This window comes from Oncorhynchus gorbuscha, linkage group LG24, assembly GCF_021184085.1.
Source record: "Oncorhynchus gorbuscha isolate QuinsamMale2020 ecotype Even-year linkage group LG24, OgorEven_v1.0, whole genome shotgun sequence".
In the NCBI taxonomy this organism is placed as follows: domain Eukaryota; kingdom Metazoa; phylum Chordata; class Actinopteri; order Salmoniformes; family Salmonidae; genus Oncorhynchus; species Oncorhynchus gorbuscha.
The window spans coordinates 50,093,747-50,119,623 of NC_060196.1; the positions used below are offsets into that span (position 1 = coordinate 50,093,747).

The 25,877-nt window shown below is 46.4% G+C and overlaps 1 protein-coding gene across 3 annotated transcripts in view; it reads right to left on the reverse strand.

Moving 5' to 3' along the window:
• Positions 1 to 25,877, reverse strand: part of LOC124012129 (adenylyl cyclase-associated protein 2-like) — a 58,322-nt gene that overhangs the window by 17,759 nt on the left and 14,686 nt on the right. For all 3 annotated transcript variants that reach the window (XM_046325580.1, XM_046325581.1, XM_046325578.1), the window contains exons 2-4: positions 24,835 to 24,959; positions 24,516 to 24,616; positions 20,869 to 20,946 (exon numbers count right to left, since the gene is read on the reverse strand). In XM_046325580.1, coding sequence (XP_046181536.1) covers positions 20,869 to 20,946; positions 24,516 to 24,616; positions 24,835 to 24,949 — 294 coding nt within the window. In that variant the 5' untranslated portion in view covers positions 24,950 to 24,959. The remainder of the gene's footprint in view (positions 1 to 20,868; positions 20,947 to 24,515; positions 24,617 to 24,834; positions 24,960 to 25,877) is intronic.

Sequence of the window (25,877 nt, forward strand, 5' to 3'; positions counted from 1 at the left end):
TTAGACAGAAAGTCAGGGAGAGAGATGGTAGAGAGAGGTAGACAGAAAGACAGGGAGAGAGATGGTAGAGAGAGTTAGACAGAAAGACAGGGAGAGAGATGGTAGAGAGAGTTAGACAGAGAGACAGTAGAGAGAGTTAGACAGAAAGACAGGGAGAGAGATGGTAGAGAGAGTTAGACAGAAAGTCAGGGAGAGATGGTAGAGAGAGTTAGACAGAAAGACAGGGAGAGATGGTAGAGAGAGTTAGACAGAAAGACAGGGATAGAGCTGTTAGAGAGAGTTAGACAGAAAGTCAGGAGAGAGATGGTAGAGAGAGTTAGACAGAAAGACAGGGAGAGAGATGGTAGAGAGAGTTAGACAGAAAGACAGGGAGAGAGATGGTAGAGAGAGTTAGACAGAAAGTCAGGGAGAGAGATGGTAGAGAGAGTTAGACAGAAAGACAGGAGAGAGATGGTAGAGAGAGTTAGACAGAAAGTCAGGGATAGAGCTGGTAGAGAGAGTTAGACAGAAAGACAGGGAGAGAGATGGTAGAGAGAGTTAGACAGAAAGTCAGGGAGAGAGATGGTAGAGAGAGTTAGACAGAAAGACAGGGAGAGAGATGGTAGAGAGAGTTAGACAGAAAGTCAGGGAGAGAGATGGTAGAGAGAGTTAGACAGAAAGGCGGAGAGAGATGGTAGAGAGAGTTAGACAGAAAGTCAGGGATAGAGCTGGTAGAGAGAGTTAGACAGAAAGGTGGAGAGAGATGGTAGAGAGAGTTAGACAGAAATTCGGAGAGAGACAGTAAAGAGAGTTAGACAGAAAGTCAGGGATAGAGCTGGTAGAGAGAGTTAGACAAAGACTGGGAGAGAGACGGTAGAGAGAGTTAGACAAAAAGACAGGGAGAGAGACAGAGAGAGTTAGACAGAAAGACAGGGAGAGAGACGGTAGAGAGAGTTAGACAGAAAGGCGGAGAGAGACAGTAGAGAGAGTTAGACAGAAAGGCGGAGAGACTGTAGAGAGAGTTAGACAAAGACAGGGAGAGAGACGGTAGAGAGAGTTAGACAGAAATACGGAGAGAGATGGTAGAGAGAGTTAGACAGAAATTCGGAGAGAGACAGTAAAGAGAGTTAGACAGAAAGTCAGGGATAGAGCTGGTAGAGAGAGTTAGACAAAGACAGGGAGAGAGACGGTAGAGAGAGATAGACAGAAAGACGGAGAGAGACGGTAGAGAGAGTTAGACAGAAAGACAGGGAGAGAGATGGTAGAGAGAGTTAGACAAAAAGACAGGAGAGAGACAGAGAGAGTTAGACAAAAGACAGGGAGAGAGACAGAGAGAGACAGAAAGACAGGAGAGAGTTACGGTAGAGAGAGTTAGACAGAAAGTACGGAGAGGATGGAGAGATGGTAGAGAGACAGAGTTAGACAGAAAGATGGAGAGAGACAATAGAGGTAGAGTTAGACAGAAAGACAGGAGAGAGACAGTAGAGAGAGTTAGACAGAAAGACGGTAGAGAGAGTTAGAGAGAAGACAGAAATACGAGAGAGACGGTAGAGAGAGTTAGACAGAAAGACAGGGAGAGAGACAGTAGAGAGAGTTAGACAGAAAGACAGGGAGAGACAGGTAGAGAGAGTTAGACAGAAAGTCAGGAGAGAGATGGTAGAGAGTTAGACAGAAAGACAGGGAGAGAGAGTTAGAGAGAAAGAAAGGGAGGAGAGAGATGGTAGAGAGAGTTAGACAGAAAGTCAGGGAGAGATGGTAGAGAGAGTTAGACAGAAAGTCAGGGAGACAGAGAGAGAGTTAGACAGAAATACGGTGGTAGAGAGTTAGACAGAAAGACAGGGAGAGAGACAGAGAGGGAGAAGAGAGAGAGTTAGACAGAAAGTCAGGGAGAGAGATGGTAGAGAGAGTTAGACAGAAAGAAGACAGAAAGACAGAGAGAGACAGTAGAGAGAGTTAGACAGAAAGTCAGGGAGAGAGACAGTAGAGAGAGTTAGACAGAAAGACAGGGAGAGACAGTAGAGTTAGACAGAAAGACAGAGAGAGAGAGTTAGAGAAAGAAGGGAGAGAGAGTTAGACAGAAAGTCAGGGAGAGAGATGGTAGAGAGAGTTAGACAGAAAGACAGAGAGAGACAGTAGAGAGAGTTAGACAGAAAGATGGAGAGAGACGGTAGAGAGAGTTAGACAGAAAGACAGGGAGAGAGATGGTAGAGAGAGTTAGACAGAAAGACAGGGAGAGACAGTAGAAAGAGTTAGACAGAAAGACAGGGAGAGAGATGGTAGAGAGAGTTAGACAGAAAGTCAGGGAGAGAGATGGTAGAGAGAGTTAGACAGAAAGTCAGGGAGAGAGATGGTAGAGAGAGTTAGACAGAAAGATGGAGAGAGATGGTAGAGAGAGTTAGACAGAAAGACAGGGAGAGAGATGGTAGAGAGAGTTAGACAGAAAGACAGGGAGAGAGATGGTAGAGAGAGTTAGACAGAAAGACAGGGAGAGAGATGGTAGAGAGAGTTAGACAGAAAGACAGGGAGAGAGATGGTAGAGAGAGTTAGACAGAAAGACAGGGAGAGAGATGGTAGAGAGAGTTAGACAGAAAGACAGGAGAGAGATGGTTAGAGAGAGTTAGACAGAAAGTCAGGGAGAGAGATGGTAGAGAGAGTTAGACAGAAAGTCAGGGAGAGAGATGGTAGAGAGAGTTAGACAGAAAGACAGGAGAGAGATGGTAGAGAGAGTTAGACAGAAAGTCAGGGAGAGAGCTGGTAGAGAGAGTTAGACAGAAAGACAGGAGAGAGATGGTAGAGAGAGTTAGACAGAAAGTCAGGAGAGAGATGGTAGAGAGAGTTAGACAGAAAGACAGGGAGAGAGATGGTAGAGAGAGTTAGACAGAAAGTCAGGGAGAGAGATGGTAGAGAGAGATTAGACAGAAAGACAGGGAGAGAGATGGTAGAGAGAGTTAGACAGAAAGTCAGGGAGAGAGATGGTAGAGAGAGTTAGACAGAAAGTCAGGGAGAGAGACGGTAGAGAGAGTTAGACAGAAAGGCGGAGAGAGATGGTAGAGAGAGTTAGACAGAAAGTCAGGAGAGAGACAGTAAAGAGAGTTAGACAGAAAGTCAGGGATAGAGATGGTAGAGAGAGTTAGACAAAAACAGGAGAGAGACAGTAGAGAGAGTTAGACAGAAAGACAGGGATAGAGCTGGTAGAGAGAGTTAGACAAAGACAGGGAGAGAGATGGTAGAGAGAGTTAGACAGAAAGTCAGGGAGAGAGCTGGTAGAGAGAGTTAGACAAAGACAGGGAGAGACAGTAGAGACAGAGAGACGGAGAGTTAGACAGAAAGACAGGGAGAGACAGATGGTAGAGAGAGTTAGACAGAAAGACAGGGAGAGAGATGGTAGAGAGAGTTAGACAGAGTCAGAGAGACAGTAGAGAGAGTTAGACAGAAAGACAGGGAGAGAGATGGTAGAGAGAGTTAGACAGAGAGACAGTAGAGAGAGTTAGACAGAAAGACAGGGAGAGAGATGGTAGAGAGAGTTAGACAGAGAGACAGTAGAGAGAGTTAGACAAAAGACAGGGAGAGAGATGGTAGAGAGAGTTAGACAGAAAGACAGTAGAGAGAGTTAGACAGAAAGACAGAGAGAGACAGAGAGAGAAAGTAGAGAGAGTTAGACAGAAAGACAGGGAGAGAGATAGACAGAAAGACAGATGGTAGACAGAAAGACAGAGAGACAGTAGAAAGAGTTAGACAGAAAGATGGAGAGAGAGGTAGACAGAGATGGTAGAGAGAAAGACAGGGAGAGAGATGGTAGAGAGAGTTAGACAGAAAGACAGGGAGAGACAGTAGAAAGAGTTAGACAGAAAGACAGGGAGAGAGATGGTAGAGAGAGTTAGACAGAAAGTCAGGGAGAGAGATGGTAGAGAGAGTTAGACAGAAAGACAGAGAGAGACAGTAGAGAGTTAGACAGAAAGATGGAGAGAGACGGTAGAGAGAGTTAGACAGAAAGACAGGGAGAGAGATGGTAGAGAGAGTTAGACAGAAAGACGGAGAGAGACAGTAGAGAGAGTTAGACAGAAAGACAGGGAGAGAGATGGTAGAGAGAGTTTGACAGAAAGACAGGGAGAGAGATGGTAGAGAGAGTTAGACAGAAAGACAGGGAGAGAGATGGTAGAGAGAGTTAGACAGAAAGACAGGGAGAGAGACGTTAGAGAGAGTTAGACAGAAAGTCAGGGAGAGAGATGGTAGAGAGAGTTAGACAGAAAGACAGGGAGAGAGATGGTAGAGAGAGTTAGACAGAAAGACAGGGAGAGAGATGGTAGAGAGAGTTAGACAGAAAGTCAGGGAGAGAGATGGTAGAGAGAGTTAGACAGAAAGACAGGGAGAGAGATGGTAGAGAGAGTTAGACAGAAAGTCAGGGAGAGAGATGGTAGAGAGAGTTAGACAGAAAGACAGGGAGAGAGATGGTAGAGAGAGTTAGACAGAAAGTCAGGGAGAGAGATGGTAGAGAGAGTTAGACAGAAAGACAGGGAGAGAGATGGTAGAGAGAGTTAGACAGAAAGTCAGGGAGAGAGATGGTAGAGAGAGTTAGACAGAAAGTCAGGGATAGAGCTGGTAGAGAGAGTTAGACAGAAAGGCGGAGAGAGATGGTAGAGAGAGTTAGACAGAAAGGCGGAGAGAGATGGTAGAGAGAGTTAGACAGAAAGTCAGGGAGAGAGATGGTAGAGAGAGTTAGACAGAAAGTCAGGGAGAGAGATGGTAGAGAGAGTTAGACAGAAAGGCGGAGAGAGATGGTAGAGAGAGTTAGACAGAAAGTCAGGGATAGAGCTGGTAGAGAGAGTTAGACAGAAAGGCGGAGAGAGATGGTAGAGAGAGTTAGACAGAAATTCGGAGAGAGACAGTAAAGAGAGTTAGACAGAAAGTCAGGGATAGAGCTGGTAGAGAGAGTTAGACAAAGACAGGGAGAGAGACGGTAGAGAGAGATAGACAGAAAGACGGAGAGAGACGGTAGAGAGAGTTAGACAGAAAGACAGGGAGAGAGATGGTAGAGAGAGTTAGACAGAAAGTCAGGGAGAGAGATGGTAGAGAGAGTTAGACAGAAAGGCGGAGAGAGATGGTAGAGAGAGTTAGACAGAAAGTCAGGGATAGAGCTGATAGAGAGAGTTAGACAGAAAGGCGGAGAGAGATGGTAGAGAGAGTTAGACAGAAATTCGGAGAGAGACAGTAAAGAGAGTTAGACAGAAAGTCAGGGATAGAGCTGGTAGAGAGAGTTAGACAAAGACAGGGAGAGAGACGGTAGAGAGAGATAGACAGAAAGTCAGGGATAGAGCTGGTAGAGAGAGTTAGACAAAGACAGGGAGAGAGACGGTAGAGAGAGATAGACAGAAAGACGGAGAGAGACGGTAGAGAGAGTTAGACAGAAAGACAGGGAGAGAGATGGTAGAGATAGTTAGACAGAAAGTCAGGGAGAGAGATGGTAGAGAGAGTTAGACAGAAAGGCGGAGAGAGATGGTAGAGAGAGTTAGACAGAAAGTCAGGGATAGAGCTGATAGAGAGAGTTAGACAGAAAGGCGGAGAGAGATGGTAGAGAGAGTTAGACAGAAATTCGGAGAGAGACAGTAAAGAGAGTTAGACAGAAAGTCAGGGATAGAGCTGGTAGAGAGAGTTAGACAAAGACAGGGAGAGAGACGGTAGAGAGAGATAGACAGAAAGACGGAGAGAGACGGTAGAGAGAGTTAGACAGAAAGACAGGGAGAGAGATGGTAGAGAGAGTTAGACAGAAAGACGGAGAGAGACGGTAGAGAGAGTTAGACAAAAAGACAGGGAGAGAGACAGAGAGAGTTAGACAGAAAGACAGGCAGAGAGACGGTAGAGAGAGTTAGACAGAAAGGCGGAGAGAGACAGTAGAGAGAGTTAGACAGAAAGGCGGAGAGACTGTAGAGAGAGTTAGACAAAGACAGGGAGAGAGACGGTAGAGAGAGTTAGACAGAAATACGGAGAGAGATGGTAGAGAGAGTTAGACAGAAAGTCAGGGAGAGAGATGGTAGAGAGAGTTAGACAGAAAGATGGAGAGAGACAGTAGAGAGAGTTAGACAGAAAGACAGGGAGAGACAGTAGAGAGAGTTAGACAGAAAGTCAGGGAGAGACAGTAGAGAGAGTTAGACAGAGAGACGGTAGAGAGAGTTAGACAGAAAGACAGAGAGAGACAGAGAGAGAAAGTAGAGAGAGTTAGACAGAAAGTCAGGGAGAGAGATGGTAGAGAGAGTTAGACAGAAAGACAGGGAGAGACAGTAGAGAGAGTTAGACAGAAAGACAGGGAGAGACAGTAGAGAGAGTTAGACAGAAAGACAGGGAGAGAGATGGTAGAGAGAGTTAGACAGAAAGTCAGGGAGAGAGATGGTAGAGAGAGTTAGACAGAAAGTCAGGGAGAGAGATGGTAGAGAGAGTTAGACAGAAAGACAGAGAGAGACAGTAGAGAGTTAGACAGAAAGATGGAGAGAGACGGTAGAGAGAGTTAGACAGAAAGACAGGGAGAGAGATGGTAGAGAGAGTTAGACAGAAAGACGGAGAGAGACAGTAGAGAGAGTTAGACAGAAAGACAGGGAGAGAGATGGTAGAGAGAGTTAGACAGAAAGACAGGGAGAGAGATGGTAGAGAGAGTTAGACAGAAAGACAGGGAGAGAGATGGTAGAGAGAGTTAGACAGAAAGACAGGGAGAGAGACGTTAGAGAGAGTTAGACAGAAAGTCAGGGAGAGAGATGGTAGAGAGAGTTAGACAGAAAGACAGGGAGAGAGATGGTAGAGAGAGTTAGACAGAAAGACAGGGAGAGAGATGGTAGAGAGAGTTAGACAGAAAGTCAGGGAGAGAGATGGTAGAGAGAGTTAGACAGAAAGACAGGGAGAGAGATGGTAGAGAGAGTTAGACAGAAAGTCAGGGAGAGAGATGGTAGAGAGAGTTAGACAGAAAGACAGGGAGAGAGATGGTAGAGAGAGTTAGACAGAAAGTCAGGGATAGAGCTGGTAGAGAGAGTTAGACAGAAAGGCGGAGAGAGATGGTAGAGAGAGTTAGACAGAAAGGCGGAGAGAGATGGTAGAGAGAGTTAGACAGAAAGTCAGGGAGAGAGATGGTAGAGAGAGTTAGACAGAAAGTCAGGGAGAGAGATGGTAGAGAGAGTTAGACAGAAAGGCGGAGAGAGATGGTAGAGAGAGTTAGACAGAAAGTCAGGGATAGAGCTGGTAGAGAGAGTTAGACAGAAAGGCAGGAGAGAGATGGTAGAGAGAGTTAGACAGAAATTTGGAGAGAGACAGTAAAGAGAGTTAGACAGAAAGTCAGGGATAGAGATGGTAGGGAGAGTTAGACAAAGACAGGGAGAGAGACGGTAGAGAGAGTTAGACAGAAAGACAGGGAGAGAGAGTTAGACAGAAAGACAGGGAGAGAGATGGTAGAGAGAGTTAGACAAAGACAGGTCAGAGAGACAGTAGAGAGAGTTAGACAGAAAGACAGGGAGAGAGATGGTAGAGAGAGTTAGACAGAAAGACAGGGAGAGAGATGGTAGAGAGTTAGACAGAAAGACAGGGAGAGAGATGGTAGAGAGAGTTAGACAGAAAGACAGGGAGATGGTAGAGAGAGTGGTAGACAGAAAGACAGGGAGAGAGATGGTAGAGAGAGTTAGACAGAAAGACAGGGAGAGAGATGGTAGAGAGAGTTAGACAGAAAGACAGGGAGAGAGACAGGTAGAGAGAGAGTTAGACAGAAAGACAGGGAGAGAGATGGTAGAGAGAGTTAGACAGAAAGACAGGAGAGAGAGACAGTAGAGAGAGTTAGACAGAAAGACAGGGAGAGAGATGGTAGAGAGAGTTAGACAGAAAGTCAGGGAGAGAGATGGTAGAGAGAGTTAGACAGAAAGACAGAGAGAGACAGTAGAGAGTTAGACAGAAAGATGGAGAGAGACGGTAGAGAGAGTTAGACAGAAAGACAGGGAGAGAGATGGTAGAGAGAGTTAGACAGAAAGACAGGAGAGAGACAGAGAGAGAGTTAGACAGAAAGACAGGGAGAGAGATGGTAGAGAGAGTTAGACAGAAAGACAGGGAGAGAGATGGTAGAGAGAGTTAGACAGAAAGACAGGGAGAGAGATGGTAGAGAGAGTTAGACAGAAAGACAGGGAGAGAGACGTTAGAGAGAGTTAGACAGAAAGTCAGGGAGAGAGATGGTAGAGAGAGTTAGACAGAAAGACAGGGAGAGAGATGGTAGAGAGAGTTAGACAGAAAGTCAGGGAGAGAGATGGTAGAGAGAGTTAGACAGAAAGTCAGGGATAGAGCTGGTAGAGAGAGTTAGACAGAAAGGCGGAGAGATGGTAGAGAGAGTTAGACAGAAAGGCGGAGAGAGATGGTAGAGAGAGTTAGACAGAAAGTCAGGGAGAGAGATGGTAGAGAGAGTTAGACAGAAAGTCAGGGAGAGAGATGGTAGAGAGAGTTAGACAGAAAGGCGGAGAGAGATGGTAGAGAGAGTTAGACAGAAAGTCAGGGATAGAGCTGGTAGAGAGAGTTAGACAGAAAGGCGGAGAGAGATGGTAGAGAGAGTTAGACAGAAATTCGGAGAGAGACAGTAAAGAGAGTTAGACAGAAAGTCAGGGATAGAGATGGTAGGGAGAGTTAGACAAAGACAGGGAGAGAGACGGTAGAGAGAGTTAGACAGAAAGACAGGGAGAGAGAGTTAGACAGAAAGACAGGGAGAGAGATGGTAGAGAGAGTTAGACAAAGACAGGGAGAGAGACGGTAGAGAGAGTCAGACAGAAAGACAGTAGAGAGAGTTAGACAGAAAGACAGGGAGAGAGATGGTAGAGAGAGTCAGACAGAAAGACAGGGAGAGAGATGGTAGAGAGAGTTAGACAGAAAGACAGAGAGAGAGTAAAGACAGAGACAGGGAGAGAGATGGTAGAGAGAGTTAGACAAAAGACAGGGAGAGAGACAGGTAGAGAGAGATAGACAGAAAGACGGAGAGAGACGGTAGAGAGAGTTAGACAGAAAGACAGGGAGAGAGATGGTAGAGAGAGTTAGACAGAAAGACAGGGAGAGAGATGGTAGAGAGAGTTAGACAGAAAGACAGGAGAGAGATGGTAGAGAGAGTTAGACAGAAAGTCAGGGATAGAGACGTGATAGAGAGAGTTAGACAGAAAGTCAGGAGAGAGATGGTAGAGAGAGTTAGACAGAAAGACAGGAGAGAGACAGTAAAGAGAGTTAGACAGAAAGTCAGGGAGAGAGATGGTAGAGAGAGTTAGACAAAGACAGGGAGAGAGATGGTAGAGAGAGTTAGACAGAAAGACAGGAGAGAGATGGTAGAGAGAGTTAGACAGAAAGACAGGGAGAGAGATGGTAGAGAGAGTTAGACAGAAAGACAGGGAGAGATGGTAGAGAGAGTTAGACAAAAGACAGGGAGAGAGACAGTAGAGAGTTAGACAGAAAGACAGGCAGAGAGACGGTAGAGAGAGTTAGACAGAAAGGCGGAGAGAGATGGTAGAGAGAGTTAGACAGAAAGGCGGAGAGACTGTAGAGAGAGTTAGACAGAAGACAGGGGAGAGAGATGGTAGAGAGTTAGACAGAAAGTCAGGGATAGAGCTGGTAGAGAGAGTTAGACAGAAAGACGGAGAGAGATGGTAGAGAGAGTTAGACAGAAATCGGAGAGAGATGGTAGAGAGAGTTAGACAGAAAGTCAGGGAGAGAGATGGTAGAGAGAGTTAGACAGAAAGATGGAGAGAGACAGTAGAGAGAGTTAGACAGAAAGACAGGAGAGAGATGGTAGAGAGAGTTAGACAGAAAGTCAGGGAGAGACAGTAGAGAGAGTTAGACAGAAAGACAGACGGTAGAGAGTTAGACAGAAAGACAGAGAGAGAGAGAGAAAGTAGAGAGAGTTAGACAGAAAGACAGGGAGAGAGATGGTAGAGAGAGTTAGACAGAAAGACAGAGAGAGACGGTAGAGAGAGTTAGACAGAAAGACAGGGAGAGAGATGGTAGAGAGAGTTAGACAGAAAGACAGGGAGAGACAGTAGAAGAGAGTTAGACAGAAAGACAGGGAGAGAGATGGTAGAGAGAGTTAGACAGAGACAGGGAGAGAGATGGTAGAGAGAGTTAGACAGAAGTTAGACAGGGAGAGAGATGGTAGAGAGAGTTAGACAGAGAGACAGTAGAGACAGAGTTAGACAAAAGACAGGAGAGAGATGGTAGAGAGAGTTAGACAGAAAGACAGGGAGAGAGATGGTAGAGAGAGTTAGACAGAAAGACAGGAGAGAGACAGTAGAGAGAGTTAGACAGAAAGACAGGGAGAGAGGTAGAGAGAGTTAGACAGAAAGACAGGGATGGTAGAGAGAGTTAGACAGAAAGACAGGGAGACATGGTAGAGAGTTAGACAAAGAGGAGAGAGATGGTAGAGAGAGTTAGACAGAAAGACAGATGGTAGAGAGAGTTAGACAGAAAGTCAGGGAGAGAGATGGTAGAGAGAGTTAGACAGAGATGGTAGAGACGTTAGAGAGAGATGGTAGACAGAGACAGTAGAGAGAGTTAGACAGAGACAGGAGAGAGATGGTAGAGAGAGTTAGACAGAAAGACAGGGAGAGAGATGGAGAGACAGTAGAGAGAGTTAGACAGAGATGACAGAGAGAGTTAGACAAAGACAGATGGTAGAGAGAGTTAGACAGAGATGGTAGAGAGAGTTAGACAAAGACAGATGGTAGAGAGAGTTAGACAGAGATGGTAGAGAGAGTTAGACAAAGACAGGGAGAGAGATGGTAGAGAGAGTCTGACAGAAAGACAGGGAGAGAGACGGTAGAGAGAGTCAGACAGAAAGACAGGGAGAGAGTTAGACAGAAAGACAGATGGTAGAGAGAGTTAGACAGAGAGACAGTAGAAAGAGTTAGACAGAGAGATGGTAGAGAGAGTTAGACAGAGATGGTAGAGAGAGTTAGACAGAGATGGTAGAGAGAGTTAGACAGAGATGGTAGAGAGAGTTAGACAGAGATGGTAGAGAGAGTTAGACAGAGATGGTAGAGAGAGTTAGACAGAGATGGTAGAGAGAGTTAGACAGAGATGGTAGAGAGAGTTAGACAGAGAGACAGTAGAGAGAGTTAGACAGAGAGACAGTAGAGAGAGTTAGACAGAAGGACAGGGAGAGAGATGGTAGAGAGAGTTAGACAGAAAGACAGGGAGAGAGATGGTAGAGAGAGTTAGACAGAGAGACAGTAGAGAGAGTTAGACAAAGACAGGGAGAGAGATGGTAGAGAGAGTCAGACAGAAAGACAGGGAGAGAGATGGTAGAGAGAGTCAGACAGAAAGACAGGGAGAGAGACGGTAGAGAGAGTCAGACAGAAAGACAGGGAGAGAGATGGTAGAGAGAGTTAGACAGAGAGACAGTAGAGAGAGTTAGACAGAAAGACAGGGAGAGAGATGGTAGAGAGAGTTAGACAGAGAGACAGTAGAGAGAGTTAGACAAAGACAGGGAGAGAGATGGTAGAGAGAGTCAGACAGAAAGACAGGGAGAGAGATGGTAGAGAGAGTCAGACAGAAAGACAGGGAGAGAGACGGTAGAGAGAGTCAGACAGAAAGACAGGGAGAGAGATGGTAGAGAGAGTTAGACAGAGAGACAGAAGAGAGAGTTAGACAAAGACAGGGAGAGAGATGGTAGAGAGAGTCAGACAGAAAGACAGGGAGAGAGATGGTAGAGAGAGTCAGACAGAAAGACAGGGAGAGAGACGGTAGAGAGAGTCAGACAGAAAGACAGGGAGAGAGATGGTAGAGAGAGTCAGACAGAGAGACAGAAGAGAGAGTTAGACAAAGACAGGGAGAGAGATGGTAGAGAGAGTCAGACAGAAAGACAGGGAGAGAGACGGTAGAGAGAGTCAGACAGAAAGACAGGGAGAGAGATGGTAGAGAGAGTTAGACAGAGAGACAGTAGAGAGAGTTAGACAGAGAGACAGTAGAGAGAGTTAGACAAAGACAGGGAGAGAGATGGTAGAGAGAGTCAGACAGAAAGACAGGGAGAGAGATGGTAGAGAGAGTTAGACAGAGAGACAGTAGAGAGAGTTAGACAAAGACAGGGAGAGAGATGGTAGAGAGAGTCAGACAGAAAGACAGGGAGAGAGATGGTAGAGAGAGTCAGACAGAAAGACAGGGAGAGAGACGGTAGAGAGAGTCAGACAGAAAGACAGGGAGAGAGATGGTAGAGAGAGTTAGACAGAGAGACAGAAGAGAGAGTTAGACAAAGACAGGGAGAGAGATGGTAGAGAGAGTCAGACAGAAAGACAGGGAGAGAGATGGTAGAGAGAGTTAGACAGAGAGACAGTAGAGAGAGTTAGACAGAAAGACAGGGAGAGAGATGGTAGAGAGAGTTAGACAGAAAGACAGGGAGAGAGATGGTAGAGAGAGTTAGACAGAAAGACAGGGAGAGAGATGGTAGAGAGAGTTAGACAGAAAGACAGGGAGAGAGAGATGGTAGAGAGAGTTAGACAAAGACAGGGAGAGAGAAAGTAGAAGAGAAAAAAATGAACAAAGAGCAGCATCAAGTTATTTGATCTGTACCGTACAAGCACACTATCTGATACCATGGCTTGGCGTCCACTATGTTGATATTCACTGGCTGGCCAGGTCTGAGCTAAAATTACCAGGCTATGAGCTATAATGTAAAACATGAGATCAAAGCTCCCAGTGGAGAGTGACCAAGGAGAAACCAGCAGTGTGATTCTACAGTGTAAAGCCTCACAGCAGCGCAGAGGGCTGTCGAGGTGAGACAGCTATAGCGTGAGACACACACACACAGACACAGAGTGAAAAGCCTCACGTGAGCCCAGCTTCACACACACGCGCACACACACACAGAGGAGCAGGAGCAGCTCAAATATAGAACATGCCCATAAAAAGCCACAGAGCACAACTCCGGGCCGGAGCGGCGGAGAGAAAAGTCAGAGGTTTACCGGCGGCTCTGGGGTCCCTATGGGAGAGATGTACAGGGTCACAATCCCTGTTCCACCAAAGGCTGCTCCAAATGGAAGAGAAAGGCCACGATTGAGGTTAATATAAAACTACTTATAAAACTACTGTGCCTTCAGAAACTATTCTGACCCCTTGACTTTTTCAACATTGTGTTACGTTACATTTTGTTACGCCTTATTCTAAAATGGATTAAATAAAACATTATTCTCAGCAATCTACACACACTACCCCGTAATGACAAAGTGAAAACAGGTTTTTAGAAATGTTTGCACATTTATATTTAAAAAATGAAATACCTTATTTACATAAGTATTCAGACCCTTTGCTATGAGACTCAAAATTGAGCTCAGGTGCATCCTGTTCCCATTGACCATCCTTGAGATGTTTCTACAACTGGATTGGAGTCCACTTGTGGTAAATTCAATTGATTGGACATGATTTGGAAAAGCACACACCTGTCTACATAAGGTCCCACAGTTGACAGTGTCTGTCATGTATTGTATTGTCATGTCTTGTCCCTGTGCTTTCTCTTCTCTTCGTTTCCCCCTGCTGGTCTTATTAGGTTTCTTTCTCTCTCTCTATTCCTCTCTCTCTCTATCGTTCCGTTCCTGCTCCCAGCTGTTCCTCATTCTCCTAACGACCTCGTTTACTCTTTCACACCTGTCCCCTATTTTGCCCTCTGATTAAGTCTCTATTTCTCTCTCTGTTTCTGCTTCTGTCCTTGTCGGATTCTTGTTTGCTGTTTGCTTTGCTTTTGTTCCGTCCAGTTGTATTCTGCCTCGTCATCAGATACTACGTGTGAGCAGGTGTCTCTATCCTCTACGGCCCGCGCCTACCCGAAGGGACCTGCAGTCTGTTGCCGCTAGCCCTGCAACTCTCCTCAACAACTAGAAGGGGGACTCTCCTGTTAAACTAGAGGATTTGTGTTTTCCCTGTTTGGACTTCCCCTGTATGATTGAGGATTTATGTTTTCCCTGTTTGGACATTAAAAGACTCTGTTTCCGTTATATCGCTTTTGGGTCCTCACTCACCTGCATAACAGAAGAATCCGACCAAGAATGGACCCAGCGATTTCGGATTCTCTCCACTCAGCCGTCGAGTTCCAGGGAGCGATGCTAGGCAGACACGAACAGGAATTGTCTGCTGCTCGACATGCCGTTGAGACCCTGGCCGCCCCAGTCTCCGGCCTCTCGGAGGATATTCACAATCTCCGCCTCGATCCACTGGTTACCTCCTGGGCTTCCGGGTCTCCGGAGCCCAGAATTAATAACCCACCGTGTTACTCTGGGGAGCCCACTGTATGTCGCTCGTTCCTTACCCAGTGTGATATTGTGTTCTCTCTCCAGCCCAACACGTACTCCAGGGATACTGCTCGTATCGCCTACGTCATATCTCTCCTTACTGGACGGGCTCGTGAGTGGGGCACGGCTATCTGGGAGGCAAGGGCTGAGTGTACTAACCAGTATCAGAACTTTGAGGAGATGATACGGGTTTTTGATCGTTCTGTTTTTGGGAAAGAAGCTTCCTGGGCCCTGTCTTCCCTATGTCAAGGTAATCGATCCATAACGGATTACTCTATAGAGTTTCGCACTCTTGCTGCCTCCAGTGACTGGAACGAGCCGGCGTTGCTCGCTCATTTTCTGGAGGGTCTCCACGCTGAGGTTAAGGATGAGATTCTCTCCCGGGAGGTTCCTTCCAGCGTGGATTCTTTGATTGAACTCGCCATTCGCATAGAACGACGGATAGATCTTCGTCACCGAGCTCATGGAAGAGAGCTCGCGTTAACAGTGTCCCCCCTCTCCGCATCTCTACCATCTCCCCCCACTGGCTCAGGTGTTGAGCCCATGCAGCTGGGGGGTATTTGCATCTTGACTAAGGAGAGGGAACGGAGAATCACCAACCGCCTCTGTCTCTATTGCGGTTCCGCTGGTCATTTTGTCATTTCATGTCCAGTAAAAGGCCAGAGCTCATAAGTAAGCGGAGGGCTACTGGCGAGCTCTACTACTCTGGTCTCTCCGTCAAGTTCCTGTACTACCTTGTCGGTCCATCTACGCTGGACCGGTTCGGCAGCTTCCTGCAGTGCATTAATAGACTCTGGGGCGGAGGGCTGTTTTATGGACGAAGCCTGGGCTCGGGAACATGACATTCCTCTCAGGCAGTTAGGGGAGCCCACGGCTATGTTCGCCTTGGATGGTAGTCCTCTCCCCAGGATTCAGCGTGAAACGCTACCTTTAACCCTCACTGTCTCTGGTAATCATAGTGAAACCATTTCTTTTTTGATTTTTTGTTCACCTTTTACACCTGTTGTTTTGGGCCATCCCTGGCTAGTGTGTCATAATCCTTCTATTAATTGGTCTAGTAATTCTATCCTCTCCTGGAACGTCTCTTGTCATGTTAAGTGTTTAGTGTCTGCTATTCCTCCTGTTTCTTCTGCCCCCTCTTCACAGGAGGAGCCTGGTGATTTGACAGGGTGCCGGAGGAATATCATGATCTGCGCACGGTCTTCAGTCGGTCCAGGGCCACCTCCCTTCCTCCTCACCGGTCGTATGATTGTTGTATTGATCTCCTTCCGGGTACTACTCCCCACGGGGTAGACTAGACTCTCTGTCGGCTACCGAACGTAAGGCTCTCGAAGATTATTTGTCTGTAGCTCTCGACACCGGTACCGTGGTCCCTTCCTCCTCTCCCGCCGAAGTGAGGTTCTTTTTTGTTAAGGAAGAGGACGGGACCCTGCGCCCCTGCGTGGATTATCGAGGGCTGAATGACATAACGGTTAAGAATCGTTATCCGCTTCCCCTTATGTCTTCAGTTTTCGAGATTCTGCAGGGAGCCAGGTTCTTTACTAAGTTGGACCTTCGTAACGCTTACCATCTCGTGCGCATCAGGGAGGGGGACGAGTGGAAAACGGCGTTTAACACTCCGTTAGGGCATTTTGAATACCGGGTTCTGCCGTTCGGTCTCGCTAATGCTCCAGCTGTCTTTCAGGCATTAGTTAATGATGTACTGAGTGACATGCTGAACATCTTTGTTTTTGTTTACCTTGACGAGATCCTGATTTTTTCACCGTCACTCCAGATTCATGTTCAGCACGTTCGACGTGTCCTCCAGCGCCTTTTAGAGAATTGTCTCTACGTGAAGGCTGAGAAGTGCGCCTTTCATGTCTCCTCTGTCACATTTCTCGGTTCTGTTATTTCCGCTGAAGGCATTCAGATGGATCCCGCTAGGGTCCATGCTGTCAGCGATTGGCCCGTCCCTAAGTCACGTGTTGAACTGCAGCGCTTTCTCGGTTTCGCGAATTTCTATCGGCGTTTCATTCGTAATTTCGGTCGAGTGGCAGCTCCTCTCACAGCCCTTACTTCTGTCAAGACGTGCTTTAAGTGGTCCGTTTCCGCCCAGGGAGCTTTTGATCTCCTCAAGAAGCGTTTTACATCCGCTCCTATCCTTGTTACACCTGACGTCACTAAACAGTTCATTGTCGAGGTAGACGCGTCAGAGGTGGGCGTGGGAGCCATTCTGTCCCAGCGCTCCCATTCTGACGATAAGGTCCACCCTTGCGCGTATTTTTCTCATCGCCTGTCGCCGTCGGAACGTAACTATGATGTGGCTAACCGCGAACTGCTCGCCATCCGCTTAGCCCTAGTCGAATGGCGACAGTGGTTGGAGGGGGCGACCGTTCCTTTTGTCGTTTGGACTGACCATAAGAACCTTGAGTACATCCGTTCTGCCAAACGACTTAATGCGCGTCAGGCTCGTTGGGCGCTGTATTTCGCTCATTTCGAGTTCGTTATTTCTTATCGTCCGGGCTCAAGGAACACCAAGCCTGATGCTTTATCCCGTCTCTTCAGTTCTTCAGTAGCCTCCACCGACCCCGAGGGGAGATTCCCTGAGGGGCGTGTTGTCGGGTTGACTGTCTGGGGAATTGAGAGGCAGGTTAAGCAAGCACTCACTCACACTCCTTCTCCGCGCGCTTGTCCTAGGAACCTTATTTTCGTTCCCGTTCCTACTCGTCTGGCCGTTCTTCAGTGGGCTCACTCTGCCAAGTCAGCCGGCCACCTCGGCGTTCGGGGTACGCTTGCTTCTTTTCGCCAGCGTTTTTAGTGGCCCACTCAGGAGCGTGATACGCGTCGTTTTGTGGCTGCTTGTTCGGACTGCGCGCAGACTAAGTCCGGCAACTCTCTTCCTGCTTCTGCTCCTGGCCTTGCTGTGTCTAAATCTGTCCCCAGACACCGCATCTCTCCTGGTCCTGCTCCTGGCCTTGCTGTGTCTCAGTCTGTCCCCAGCCACCGCATCTCTCCTGCCCTTGCTGTGTCTCAGTCTGTCCCCTGCCACCGCATCTTTCCTGTCCTTGCTGTGTCTCAGTCTGTCCCCAGCCACCGCATCTCTCCTGGTCCTGCTCCTGTACTTGCTGTGTCTCAGTCTGTCCCTAGTTGTTACTCTCCTGGCCTGTTTGGTCCTGATTGCTCAAACTCTTACAGTTCTCTACCCGTGTCTCATTTTTATAATAGTAATTGCACTAGATTCCCTCTTCATCGTTTCCCGTTACGGTCCTGAGGAGAGGAGTTGGGTTCCATCTCGGGACGTGCTGGACCGTTCAATGATCGATGATTTCCTCCGTTGCCGCCAGGTTTCCTCCTCGAGTGCGCCAGGAGGCGCTCGGTGAGTGGGGGGGTACTGTCATGTATTGTATTGTCATGTCTTGTCCCTGTGCTTTCTCTTCTCTTCGTTTCCCCCTGCTGGTCTTATTAGGTTTCTTTCTCTCTCTCTATTCCTCTCTCTCTCTATCGTTCCGTTCCTGCTCCCAGCTGTTCCTCATTCTCCTAACGACCTCGTTTACTCTTTCACACCTGTCCCCTATTTTGCCCTCTGATTAAGTCTCTATTTCTCTCTCTGTTTCTGCTTCTGTCCTTGTCGGATTCTTGTTTGCTGTTTGCTTTGCTTTTGTTCCGTCCAGTTGTATTCTGCCTCGTCATCAGATACTACGTGTGAGCAGGTGTCACTATCCTCTACGGCCCGCGCCTACCCGAAGGGACCTGCAGTCTGTTGCCGCTAGCCCTGCAACTCTCCTCAACAACTAGAAGGGGGACTCTCCTGTTAAACTAGAGGATTTGTGTTTTCCCTGTTTGGACTTCCTTCTTTACAGTCTCTACAGGCTACAGTCTCTACAGGCTACAGTCTCTCTACAGGCTCTCTACAGGCTACAGTCTCTACAGGCTACAGTCTCTCTACAGGCTCTCTCCAGGCTACAGTCTCTACAGGCTACAGTCTCTCTACAGGCTCTCTCCAGGCTACAGGCTCTCTACAGGCTCTCTACAGGCTAGAGTCTCTACAGGCTACAGTCTCTCTACAGGCTCTCTACAGGCTACAGTCTCTACGGGCTACAGTCTCTACAGGCTACAGTCTCTCTACAGGCTACAGTCTCTACAGGCTACAGTCTCTCTACAGGCTCTCTCCAGGCTACAGTCTCTACAGGCTACAGGCTCTCTCCAGGCTACAGGCTCTCTCCAGGCTACAGGCTCTCTCAGGCTACAGGCTCTACAGGCTCCAGTCTCTACAGTCTCTCTACAGGCTACAGTCTCTCTACAGGCTCTCTACAGGCTACAGGCTCTCTACAGGCAACAGTCTCTACAGGCTACATGCTCTCTACAGGCTACAGGCTCTACAGGCTACAGGCTCTCTACAGGCTACAGTCTCTACAGGCTACAGGCTCTACAGGCTACAGGCTCTACAGGCCATGTCATTCCTCTCCCCTCCCCTTCTTTCCTCTCTTCCTCCACTATCTCTTATTCCCTTACTCTCCCTTCCCTCCCTCCATTTAAACCCTTCTTCCTTGTTTGTTTATCAGACAATTGGTGAATTCGCTCTCACTGACACTTGACCAATGACCTGCGAGATAGGAGTTAATCACTTCCTGTACAGCTCTGAGCTCCCTCCTTCAATACAAACTGAAGGCTGACGGGATGATAACAGGTTAACCCCTCTTCCTCTCCATACCCCCCCCTCCCTTCCCCATACATGAATGCATTGGGAATGTGTTGTATTAGCGTTCTTTTTTAAAAGGGGTAATCCTATGTGAACAGAGCTCCGGGGAGCCGCATGGCTGCCCACTGGCCCAGCAGCACAGGGAAACACAGAGAGGAAAGGTCTGCCACTAGAACTCTGGAAAAGGTGTTCCTGAAATAGCCGATACTGAAAAGGGCAATACTGAAATGAGTGATACTGAAATGGGTGATACTATGGTGTTGAATTCAAAATTCAAAATGATTCCATTCAAAATGTATAACTTCACCAATTTGGCCACTTGGGTACATTTGGGCTACTTGTGTGGGACACCTGGGTGACTTCATGATAAATGTCATGTAGCACACTCATTTTGGAAGTTATCATTCTGAAACTTTGCACAAGTACTGTTGCCCTATTATGTTTTTCACTGAAATTGTCCCCATCGTCCTATAAGTAATCCTTCTCACCCCCCCCTTTAAGATTTAGATGCACTATTGTAAAGTGACTGCTCTACTGGATGTCATAAGGTTAATGCACCAATTTGTAAGTCGCTCTGGATAAGAGCGTCTGCTAAATGACTTAAATGTAAATGTAATGTTTGTTTTGTCTTGTTCATTTTAAAGATGGTGATACAACAATAAAAATGAAAAAACATATGTTTTTTTCATTGTATTATCTAAACCAGATCTATTGAGTTATATTCTCCTACAATTCAATTCACATTTACACAACCTTCAGGGTGTTTCCTTTCAAATGAAACCAAGAATATGCATATCCTTGGTCCTGAGCCTGAGCTACAGGCAGTTAGATTTGGGTATGTCTTCAGGCGGAAATTGAAAAAAGTAGGGGGGGTAGCAGTAAGAGGTTAATTAAATGGATCACTAGTCACTTTATACAATGTACTCTAAATACTGCCACTTTAATAAATGTTGACATATCTTACATTACTCATATCACATGTATATACTGTATTTTATACCATCTATTGCACCTTGCCTATGCCCCTCGGCCATTGCTCATCCATATACTTACATATTCTCATTCACCCCTTTAGATTTGCGTGTATTAGGTAGTTGTTGGGGAGTTGTTAGATTACTTGTTAGATATTATTGCACTGTCAGGAGGTTGAATAAATTTGGCTTGTCACCTAAAACCCTCAAACTTTACAGATGCACAAAAATTGAGAGCATCCTTGTCGGGCTGTATCACCGCCTGGTACGGCAACTGCACCACCATAAACCGCAAGGCTCTCCAGAGGGTGGTGCGGTCTACACAATATATCAGCAGGGGCAAACTACCTGCCCTCCAGGACACCTGCAGCACCCAATGTCACAGGAAGGCCAAAAAGATCATCAAGGACAACAACCACCCGAGCCACTGCCTGTTCACATCGCTACCATCCAGAAGGCGAGGTCAGTACAGATGCATCAAAGCTGAGACCGAGAGACTGAAAAACAGCTTCTATCTGAAGGCCGTTTTACTGTTAAACAGCCATCACCAACACAGAGAGGCTGCTGTCTACATACATACTCAATCATTGGCCACTTTAATAAATGGATGACTAGTCACTTTAAATAATGCCACTTTAATCATGTTTACATATCTTACATACTCATCTCATATGTATATACTGTATCTTATACCATCTATTGCATCTTGCCTATGCCGCTCAGCCATTGCTCATCCATATATTTATATGTACATATTCTTATTCCATCCCTTTACATTGCGTTTATAAGGTAGTTGTTGTGGAATTGCTAGATAACTTGTTAGATATTACTGCACTGTCAGAACTAGAAGCACAGGCATTTCGCTACACTCGCATTAACATCTGCTAACCATGTGTTTGTGAAGAATCAAATTTGATTTGATTTGAGTATTTGCATTCAGAACAGTCCTCCAAGCCATTGCACATATCATCCTTACCTGAGCAGGCTCCTGGTGTGTGGTGGCCATTTTGAGGAAGCTTCTCTGAAGCTGTAGAGCGTTGTTCACCATCTCCGCCTGTCAAGCACAGCGGGAAAAGGTTAAAAGGCCAAATCTGAGGGCATTATAAGCCACATTTCCCTCTCTAACGAAACCTGCACTGCATCGTGCTGATATAAAACTCTGCATTAGTCAGGTCCCATGAGGCATGTCCCATGTTTGGGAAAAGACCTCCAGAGGAACCCATAAAAGGAGCTTTCCTAACATTAAAACCCCCCACCTCTAACACAAATACCCCCTCCTCCTCTTCCCCCCTTCACTGTGATGGGAGAAGGAGATTCAGTGAATGTTGTCTTACGAGGGAAAAGACCTGTGAAGGAATATCCTCGCCCTATCCCCCAGTCCCATTTTCACCACAGATTGGGTCTATTTCTCTCTCCTTCTGCTTTAACATGTACTCATTTATTTCATTCCCATTGGTAATCATGTCTCCCTTGAGAAAGGGATTTTTTCAAATTGGACATCCTGTCAGTGCCTGGTATGAATAAAGGTTAAAAAAAATGTGTGCTCTATTTTGGGAGTCAAAAGAGAATTCATCAAAGTGGTTGCCAACATGATTACTAGCCACAAACTACGCCCCATCTCTTTGTGGAAAACGGCCTGACATCAGGGAGGAAAAGGTGCTTGTGTTGCGGTTTAATATTGGAACTCAGGGTTAAAGTTCAAACACACTCCCGCCATTGGCTTTGTAGGGAACAGGAAACAGACTGTCATTTAAATCACTCTTCCTCTTCCCCACTCTCTACAGTGGTTTTCCCTGGCCAAGGGCTGGACCCCACACAGTTAGACTACAATGCTCAGCTCCCAAAGCCAGGCAGACCTATGAGAGATAAAACAAGAGGAATCCTCCATGTCTTTATATAAAACTAGTCCCAATAACAGAGAGCTGGCAGGGAAGTGAGGTGGTCACTAAGTGCTCAACATTCATCCATCCCTATGGTCACTGGTAGATCTAGAGAGAATCTCACTGTGTTAGAGAGAAATGACTATTACATGTTAGTGATGTTAGAGTTGGCTGGGTGACAACATATACATCAGGTATCATCAACTAGATTCCACCGCGGGACCATCTTTTATTGAGTGGATGGTCAGGGGACCGGTACATAATGACAAATAATTTGTAGACTTCAAATTGACCACAACAAGAACATATATAATATTTTAAACCGAGCTTACATTTGGATTCGATCACATGGGTCTCTATTATATGTGGGTATATACTTTGAAACAGATTTGATGGTGTTTTTACAGTCTTTTATGTCCAACAATAACATTTTGCTCAGAAAACTTGGGAGGGCAAATAAAATCACCCGTGGAACCCTGATATACAGTATCATGAATTAAAGTTACACACAGAGTTTCTCTCAATGGAAGTAGAATAGTAGCCTGTGAGAACAGAGTAGGAGTAGAATAGTAGAGTGTGAGAACAGAGTAGGAGTAGAATAGTAGACTGTGAGAACAGAGTAGGAGTAGAATAGTAGAGTGTGAGAACAGAGTAGGAGTAGAATAGTAGCCTGTGAGAGTAGTAGAGTGTGAAGAACAGGAGTAGCCTGTGAGAACAGAGTAGGAGTAGAATAGTAGCCTGTGAGAACAGAGTAGGAGTAGAATAGTAGCCTGTGAGAACAGAGTAGAAGTAGAATAGTAGCCTGTGAGAACAGAGTAGGAGTATAATAGTAGCCTGTGAGAACAGAGTAGGCGACTTTCTTGGTTTCATATTTATTTATTTATATCATTCTGTGGTGATCCGTTCTTTGCTTCAACTCCCTTTCTTTACTTTTAGATGTTCTTGTCTCTCAGTTTATTGATTTAACTGTGTTTAACTGTGTTTCCTGGTATGTGCTATTGCTGTTCAGCTTGTAGCTGGTATGTGCTAATGCTGTTCAGCTTGTAGCTGGTATGTGCTATGGTATGTGCTAATGCTGTTCAGCTTGTAGCTGGTATGTGCTAATGCTGTTCAGCTTGTAGCTGGTATGTGCTAATGCTGTTCAGCTTGTAGCTGGTATGTACTAATGCTGTTCAGCTTGTAGCTGGTATGTGCTGATGCTGTTCAGCTTGTAGCTGGTATGTGCTATGGTATGTGCTAATGCTGTTCAGCTTGTAGCTGGTATGTGCTATGGTATGGGCTAATGCTGTTCAGCTTGTAGCTGCCATAGTACCTTAAATAAAACTCAACTCAATTCAAATCCTAATTATCTTTTTTTGTGTATTCTCAGCGCCTACTCTGTTACAAATATCACATACTTTGAGTTTCTGTCCGTTTTATTTTTTATTTTATTTCACCTTTATTTAACCAGGCAGGCCAGTTAAGAACAAGTTCTCATTTGCAACTGCAACCTGGCCAAGATAAAGCAAAGCACTGTGACAAAAACAACAACACAGAGTTACACATAAACAAACGTGCAGTCAATAACACAATAGAAAAGAAAAATAGAAAAATATATGTATAGTGTGTGCAAATGTAGAAGAGTCGGGAGATGTAGGTAACAAATAGGCCATAGAGGCAAAATAATTTATCAGTATTTATCATTAATACTGGAGTGATAGATGTGCAGATGATGATGTGCAAGTAGAGACACTGGGGTAAGAGGGTAAGTAATAATATGGGGATGAGGTAGGGTGTGCTATTTACACATTGGCTGTGTACAGGTACAGTGATCGGTAAGCTGCTCTGACAGATTAAACTTAGAGAGAGAGAGATACAAGGCTTCAGCCTTAGAGATTTTTGTAATTCGTTCCAGTCATTGGCAGCAGAGAATTGGAAGGAAAGGCGGCCAAAGGAAGTGTTGGCTTTGGGGATGACCAGTAAAATATACCTGCTGGAGTGCGTGCTACCGGCGGGTGTTGCTATGGTGACCAGTGAGCTGAGATAAGGTGGAGCTTTACCTAGCAAAGACTTGTAGATGACCTGGAGCCAGTGGGTTTGGCAATGGATATGTAGTGAGGGCCAGCCAACGAGAGCATACAGGTCTCAGTGGTGGGTAGTATATGGGGCTTTTGTGACAAAACAGATGGCACTGTGAAAGACTGCATCCAGTTTGCTGAGTAGAGTGTTGGAGGCTATTTTGTAAATGACATCGCCGAAGCCAAGGATTAGTGGGATAGTCCGTTTTACGGGGGTATGTTTGGCAACATGAGTGAAGGAGGCTTTGTTGCGAAATAGGAAGCCGATTCTAGATTTAATTTTGGATTGGAGACGCTTAATGTGAGTCTGGAAGGAGAGTTTACAGTCTAGACAGACACCCAGGTATTTGTAGTTGTCCACATATTCTAGTAAAGGGAAAGGGACTGCTTCGTTTCACTTACTGTAGACTAGCAGTTTCAGATAAAGCCCAAATATAACACCAGTGTGTTAACCAAGACAGCAGCTGTGGACAGCCCCCTGTCTGAGACAGCTGGTGTGTGTGAGTGTGTGTGTGTGTGTGTGTAAGTGAGAACGTTTGTGGGATTTGGGGATTGAGGAGGAGACTTTGTGCTCTTAATTGGCGCAGAGCCATTTCTCATTTGCAGCCTTTGCAAGACACCACTCAAATACACTTAAGGAGAATCAGTCACACGCACACGCACGCACGCACGTACACACCACTCACATGGTTCTCCACATCGTCTCCTATGGCTCTGCTATTCTTCAGGTACTCTGACACTGGCCCCAACAGCAGCAGGTCAAAGGCATCCATACACTGGGACAGACCTGTAGAGACAGGAGTGGAGGAGAGGAAGAAGCAGGATAAAACAATGACTATACTGTACTTTTACATACAGTATTATATGTTCATAAATTTTCATTGCATAAAGTAGTTCCCAGTTGAACCGAGAACCTTAAACATTGAACCTCCTGGTTACTCTGCCTCACTAGCCAATGTTAAACACCGCTGTCGTAACCTGGACCATGAGAATTCTACTACTCACCTCCGTTGATCCCGTTACAGTCCCCGTTGGCCATGCCATTGGACACCTGCATGTTGACGGACACCTGCTCTAAGCGAATCACGGCCTGCTCCAGCCTCTGAACTAATTTTTCCATGGTGGCGGCCCTAGAAGGAAGTGGAGAAAGTCAGTCTGGGGCTGTAGCCATGGATGATCCTGTCAAAGAGCCTGGGGCTGTAACCATGGCTGGTCCAATCAAAGAGCCTGGGGCTGTAACCATGGCTGATCCTGTCAAAGAGCCTGGGGCTGTAACCGTGGCTGGTCCAATCAAAGAGCCTGGGGCTGTAACCATGGCTGGTCCAATCAAAGAGCCTGGGGCTGTAACCATGGCTGATCCTGTCAAAGAACATGGGGCTGTAACCATGGCTGATCCTGTCAAAGAGCCTGGGGCTGTAACCATGGCTGATCCTGTCAAAGAGCCTGGGGCTGTAACCATGGCTGGTCCAATCAAAGAGCCTGGGGCTGTAACCATGGCTGATCCTGTCAAAGAGCCTGGGGCTGTAACCATGTCTGATCCTGTCAAAGAACCTGGGGCTGTAACCATGGCTGATCCTGTCAAAGAGCCTGGGGCTGTAATCATGGCTGGTTCTGTCATAGAGCCTGGGGCTGTAACCATGGCTGATCCTGTCAAAGAGCCTGGGGCTGTAACCATGGCTGGTCCAATCAAAGAGCCTGGGGCTGTAACCATGGCTGATCCTGTCAAAGAGCCTGGGGCTGTAACCATGGCTGGTCCAATCAAAGAGCCTGGGGCTGTAACCATGGCTGATCCTGTCAAAGAGCCTGGGGCTGTAACCATGGCTGGTCCAATCAAAGAGCCTGGGGCTGTAACCATGGCTGATCCTGTCAGAGCCTGGGGCTGTAACCATGGCTGGTCCAATCAAAGAGCCTGGGGCTGTAACCATGGCTGATCCTGTCAAAGAGCCTGGGGCTGTAACCATGGCTGGTCCAATCAAAGAGCCTGGGGCTGTAACCATGGCTGATCCTGTCAAAGAGCCTGGGGCTGTAACCATGGCTGGTCCAATCAA